A 6,374-nucleotide genomic window follows, 5' to 3' on the forward strand; every position below is an offset into this window, starting at 1 on the left:
TTACACCGTAATAACGAGCGTTTTTTTATCTTTAATATGAGTACTATATTGCTAAACTTATATAGAGAAAAAAATATGTTATGTTTAGCCCATGAATGGTGTTATATACTTACTGAATGGTGTTATATATTTGCTGAATGATGTTCTATACTTGCTGAATGGTGTTATATATTTGCTGAATGGTGTTATATACTTGTTGAATGGTGTTATATACTTGCTGAATGGTGTTACTTGCTGAATGGTGTTCTATACTTGCTGAATGGTGTTCTATACTTACTGAATGGTGTTATATATATACTTGCTGAATGATGTTATATACTTACTGAATGGTGTTATATACTTGCTGAATGTTATATACTTACTGAATGGTGTTATATACTTGCTGAATGGTGTTATATACTTGCTGAATGGTGCTATATACTTGCTGAATGGTGTTATATACTTACTGAATGGTGTTATATACTTGCTGAATGGTGTTATATACTTGCTGAATGGTGTTCTATACTTGCTGAATAGTGTTATATACTTACTGAATGGTGTTATATACTTGTTGAATGGTGTTATATACATACTGAATGGTGTTTATAGAGATCTTTTAAAAAAATCCAGTTCCTATAATTAAGGTGGCGGTTATGGGAAGTTTTTAATTAATTGAATTAATGATAAAATTACTTGTTTACCCTTTTGAATTAATTTAGATTTAGGACACATGTCATCTCCATAATATTTCTCACCTTTCTCATACTTTTAACTTTTTTTACAATAACCTTACCCTGGGTGTACAATCAAGTAAACAGACATACTTTATCGGATAATCAGGTAGAGTAAATGGTTATATCATCAAATCTCAAACACGTCTGAAACCCGCAAAAAAAAAATAAATAAAAACTAATTCAAAACCCGGTCTCATACCCGATTACTCGACCACAAACTTATCGCAAATGCGTCGCTTTCAGGTTTACCCATCATGTTGGAATTTGATCGCCATCCCTAGTTCCAATCATCCAAAATTTCATTTTTTAATGTTAGTATATTTAATAAAGAGTAAATTACTTTTTGAGTCCCTGTGTTTTAGTGGTTTTAACCATTTGAGTCCAAAATCAAAAAATTTAACGCCCTGAGTCCCTAGCCATTTATTTTATAACGTTTTGAGTCCAATTTTCGACATTTTATAACGATTTGAGTCCAATTTTCCCTAGCCATTTATTTTATAACGTTTTGAGTCCAATTTTGGACATTTTATAACGATTTGAGTCCAAAAAATTGGATTCAAAAGGTTAAAATTTGGACTCAAAAGGACTCAAATGGTTAAAGAAAATACTTATAGGGACTCAAGTCGTTAAACTTTTTGCTTTTAGACTCAACTAATTAAAACTACTAAAATATAGGGACTCAAAAAGTAATTTGCCCTTTAATAAACTATTTAACACTATAATAATATATCTATGTGATGACATTATGAGGGTATCTGTAATTCTGTCGCCCCATACTCATTTATATAGATTGCTCTACTCATCTGTAACAAACAATAGTAAAATGAAGATCAACTGTGACGTCTGTAACAAACAAGAAGCAACCGTATTTTGCCCCGCCGACGATGCCGCCCTGTGCGCCGCCTGCGACCACCGCGTCCACCACGCCAACACCCTCGCCGGAAAACACCCCCGTTTCCCCCTCCTCCCCCCTTCCCCTAAAGATTCCCCACTCTGTGACATCTGTCAGGTAATAAAAACAACATCTAATATCACCTTTTATTAGTTAATAATAACAATTCTAATCATTTATTTTATTTCAAAAATTAAATTTGATTCAATTTCACAGGACCAGAAAGCTCTGTTGTTTTGTCAACAAGACAGAGCAATACTCTGTAAAGATTGTGATGCTGCAATTCATAAAGTCAACGAGCATACAATGAATCACTGCCGGTTTCTTCTCACCGGCGTTAAGCTTTCTACGGTGGCGTTATCACCCACCGGCGGAAACGGCGTCGTTCCCGACCAAAACTCCATGTCTCGAGATCAAGAACCGGTTACTGTTAAGAAGCCTGTTGCTGTCTCAGCTCCAGCCGGATATCAAACACAAAAGATTACAACATATGTAGCTCCGAAGTCAAACGGGTCGGGTCATGGATCTACAGCGGCAAGTAGCATATCGGACTACTTGATTGAGACGCTACCCGGTTGGCACGTTGAGAATTTTCTTGATTCTCCTACTTTTTATCCCAAGGTTTGTTATATATTTCTTTTGGAGCTGCAGAATTTTAATTAGAAAAAAATAAAAAAATAAAAAAAACTATAAAAACGTGATAGGAGTCGTTTACTAGTTTAGAATTTAAAGTGTAAACTAGTGTAGATATAATATTGAGATAAATGTCATTTTAATCCATGTGGTTTGGTCATTTTCTCAGTTTAGTCCAAAGGTTTTATTATCTGTGGGTTCAAAAAGGTTTCACCATTGCCATTTTAGTCGACTGAGTTAACTTTATCATTTTTTCTATTAACGATGACCGAATTGCCCTTCTAGTTAAAAGAATTACATATAAAATGACTGAATTGCCCTTCTCGTTAACAGAAAAAATGGATGAAAAGTTAACCCAGTGGACTAAAATGGCAACGGTAAAACCTTTTTGAACCCACAGGTGAAAAATGGAACCTTTAGACTAAACTGGCAAAATTACCAAACCACATAGACTAAAATGGCATTTAACTTTATAATATTTTATCATTAAAAAGGATAGTTATTTAGGAATTTTACAAATGAGAATATATTGTTAATCGTGATTTCGTGAGACAGAGGTAAGATTTATGTTCGTCACACTTTTTCAGACAAGAGTTTTTAAGTGAGATATTACTAGCGACATTTTTAAAGTTAAATAAATCATGAAATCCGAGATTAGTAATTATTCAGGAATTTTCTTATCAAAATACAAATGGAAAACTTAATCATGGGACAAAGGTGTGAGATTTTATTGGGTATGTTTTATGTTTGTTTGTTTGTTTAATATGATAATCGAGAAATTTATAGGTTGATGAGGATGATCAGTTGGCAATGTTTTGGGATAATGAGCTTCTAAAGGGAAGCATGAATGGTTGCCTATCACCGGAAACAATGGGGATATGGGTTCCACAAGCGCCGCCACCAGCAGCTCCTCCACCACCACAACCACTGCTTCTTGATCCTTATCAGATTCAATATATGGGTTTTGGAAGTGATCAAATGGTGAGTGGGTCATCACCTTTTTTTGCTCCAATTAACCACAATAAGATCACAAGATCAAAGAGGAAAAAGGAATCCGACTACGGTAACTGCTTCACTGTTCCTCAGATCAGTACGCCGAACCTTCAAGAGATCAAAAACAATGAGATAATAAACTCATCGTGGTTTCTTTTGTGATTGTATCATTTTTTTTTGTTTATTTCTAAGTGAGTTTTGCTTTTTTTATTTAGTACAAAAATAATTCCCCTAAACAAAAGGGCCTTGTTAATATTGTAGTTCCTAAATAGACAAGAAATAAAAGTAACTATTTTTCTTGTGTTATGCATCATAGTAATTGATGACGAGTCAATGGATTGCTCCATTTACTCGACTTGGGCCGACGTCATAAAAGCCCAACAGACAAGGCCCACAGATAAGCTTACTTCCCATTAAGGTTTCCCTCATATGAGTATGGGCGGGAAACGAGGATTCAGAAAAGAAAAGAAGCATTTAATGTCCGATGTGAAGAGCATCTTGGCTGGCATTGTACTTCTCCAGCCGGAAATATTAAATGAGGCTACCATCCCACCGTTGGGGGTCAGACACGTGTCTGAGCCCCCCGAAGATTATCAGAATCCGTTGGATCACCTTAACAAATATCCCACATGCAGGATAAGGTCTAAGACTTATATAAGAAGAAAGAAACGATAGCAAAAGGGGACCGGAAGGTATCACATTTAATACTCTCTCATTTACTCTCCTCTCATTGATTCTGACCAATATTCTTATACATTAAACACACACGAACATTTATTGGATTCATACCTTAGAGGAAATATTCCGGTGATCACGCTCATCGGAATAGGCTCCTCTCATTCTCCGGCAAGTTTACTTACTCTCACGCCGGAGCTTGGTCACGGATCCCCCTCCCGGGGTTCTCCGTGGCGAGGCTAACGGTTTATTCTTTTGTAGCAACGAAGGCAGGGGTATCTTGACGTCAGCGAAGATCCATTGAACGTCAGCCGGGATTTGGGTATTCGACATTGGCGCCATCCGTGGGACATCAGTTTGACCGGTGTCTCCACACTAAACTCCGATGCTAAAGATAGCCCGTTTCACAAACAGCAGCATGACAACTCCACCCAACTCACGTACCATCCAGACGGTGCAGAACGATCATGATAAGGTCACGGTGGAAGATATAACTCATGAAGAAGAGAACGAGAATCAAGTGGAAAATCTGGAAAGAGAGGAACCTATCACTCCAGATTTCGTAGCCATGCACAGGGAAAAGTTAAAACAGTGCCTCGAAGATTTAGAGAGGCAAGAAAAGCTTAACAGCCTTAGGGCTAGACTGTCCTTCAACACACCTTGCAACCAGGAGGGGACAGACCCTCAAAACAAGGGTAGTCTACTGACCCACTGGAGATGTTCATGACAACCCTTAGACAGATGTCTTCGGAAGAGAGGGAGGATCTCATCACGGGAAAGAAACCGAAAGGAAAAGAGAAAGAAAAGGAAAACCAAAAAGATGATGGCCTAGATCAACCCTACCTCCCACGAGACTTAGCTGAAGTCTCAGAATTCACCCGGAGGATTGCAGAAGCACCAACGCCCCCTAAAACAAACTATCTCCAAACTTTCACCGGTATGATGGGACGAGAGACCCTGAAGATCATCTTCATGCCTTCAGGGGTGCGGGACAACTGGGGCGGTGGCCCATGCCAGTTTGGTGCCATATGTTTGTACAAACCTTGACGGAGGGAGCACGGCTCTGGTTTGATAGCCTCCCTCCAGGAGAGATCGACAGCTATGAAGAGCTAAGTGAAAAGTTCCTGAGAAACTTTGGTAAGCAGAGAAAAGTGGTCAAAAATCCAAACGAAATTCTGCAAATAAGGCAGAGGGACAACGAGCGGATAGACCAATACATGGAGAGATTTGTCAAGGAAAGCATGAACATTAAGGATGTCCCGGAGGTCATGAAGATCAGCAGCTTCATAAACGGATTAAAGCATGCGCAGCTATGTGAGAAACTGGGGGAAAAGTTCCCACACTCGTTTGACAATCTCATGGACAGGGTCAGAGCCTTTGTTAGGGGCAAAGACACAGTCAGCAAAGCTAAGGAGACGGACACCCCACCCTGAAGGGTCACCCCGGCTGCAAAACCTCTCGATAAAGGTACACCTTACTCCAGAAAACCTGCTTTTGATAGAATGTTGCATGATAGAACAAGGCCCTCGTACTCCCCATATAGGCCTCGGGGGAGAGGCCCACCCCTACTCTGATAGTTTAACCTCTCTCACCAAAACCCCAAGCGAAATATTGGCCACTGAAAGGGTGAAAAACTCCTTCCCAAGGCCACCACCCATAAAACCTGGGCCAAAGGCACAACCAAGTGAGTATTGTGACTTTCACAAAGGGTTTGGCCATAAAACTGATGATTGCATGTATCTAAAGAGAGAAATAGAGGCTGCAGTGAAAACGGGAAGACTGGCCCATTTGGTTAAGGAAATTAAGGAAGGAGGGGGGACCGCAAAGGGAAAGATGCAAGGGAGCCTGGGAGGGCAGATGTAGACATGATTAGAAGGACGAACGAATTTGATACCACCAGGAGTGCAAAGGCCAGAATCCTGGGCTCTCCGGACTGCATGAAAGCTCCCATCCTTATGCCACACTTGGATGAAAACGAGGTATAGCGGCTCCCACTGAACATCTCCGCCATAATAGCCGGCCACAAGGTGGCCATAATACATGTGGACGGGGGATCAGGGGTAGAAGTTATATACGAGCACTGTTTCCTCAGGTTTGATAGGGACATAAGAGATCGACTTGAGGAAGATTATATCCCCCTAGTAGGATTCAACAACAGTGTGTCACACCCCTTGGGAAAAATCAGACTCCCATTCACAGTTTGGGTAGGGGATCGCGTCCGAACTATAAACCTAACTTTCACAGTGGTCCGAGCACCCTCAAAATACAACGCAATCCTGGGAAGACCTGGAATTGGGGATTTGCAAGCACAGGCATCCACCCCACACGGAGCCTTAGTGTTCCAGACGCCAAAGGGCTTGGCTTGGGTAAAGTCCGCATATGAAGTAATTTCTTCCGTGTCTGAGGGGGAAGCATCCGAGAAGCCCCGGAAGGAGGGGGTCGAAGAATGGGTCCTTTGTGACAGGTTC

The 6,374-nt window shown here is 40.3% G+C and overlaps 1 protein-coding gene across 1 annotated transcript; it reads left to right on the forward strand.

The window, feature by feature from the left end:
- Positions 1-1,451: 1,451 nt before the first annotated feature.
- On the forward strand, positions 1,452-3,537 carry LOC110879583 (B-box zinc finger protein 20). The gene is made up of 3 exons (XM_022128062.2): positions 1,452-1,722; positions 1,822-2,226; positions 3,025-3,537. The coding sequence occupies exons 1-3, from the start codon at positions 1,459-1,461 to the stop codon at positions 3,391-3,393; spliced, it is 1,038 nt and encodes a 345-aa protein (XP_021983754.2). The 5' UTR covers positions 1,452-1,458; the 3' UTR covers positions 3,394-3,537.
- The last annotated feature ends 2,837 nt before the right edge of the window (positions 3,538-6,374 follow it).

This window comes from Helianthus annuus, chromosome 9 (assembly GCF_002127325.2).
Source record: "Helianthus annuus cultivar XRQ/B chromosome 9, HanXRQr2.0-SUNRISE, whole genome shotgun sequence".
In the NCBI taxonomy this organism is placed as follows: Eukaryota; Viridiplantae; Streptophyta; class Magnoliopsida; order Asterales; family Asteraceae; genus Helianthus; species Helianthus annuus.

Excerpts from the sequence above, each read along its gene's own strand:
- LOC110879583 (XM_022128062.2), top strand. The coding sequence starts at position 1,459 with ATGAGGGTATCTGTAATTCTGTCGCCCCATACTCATTTATATAGATTG. Across the intron at positions 1,723-1,821 it reads CACTCTGTGACATCTGTCAG|GACCAGAAAGCTCTGTTGTT; the intron begins GTAATAAAAACA and ends TCAATTTCACAG. Across the intron at positions 2,227-3,024 it reads CTCCTACTTTTTATCCCAAG|GTTGATGAGGATGATCAGTT; the intron begins GTTTGTTATATA and ends AGAAATTTATAG.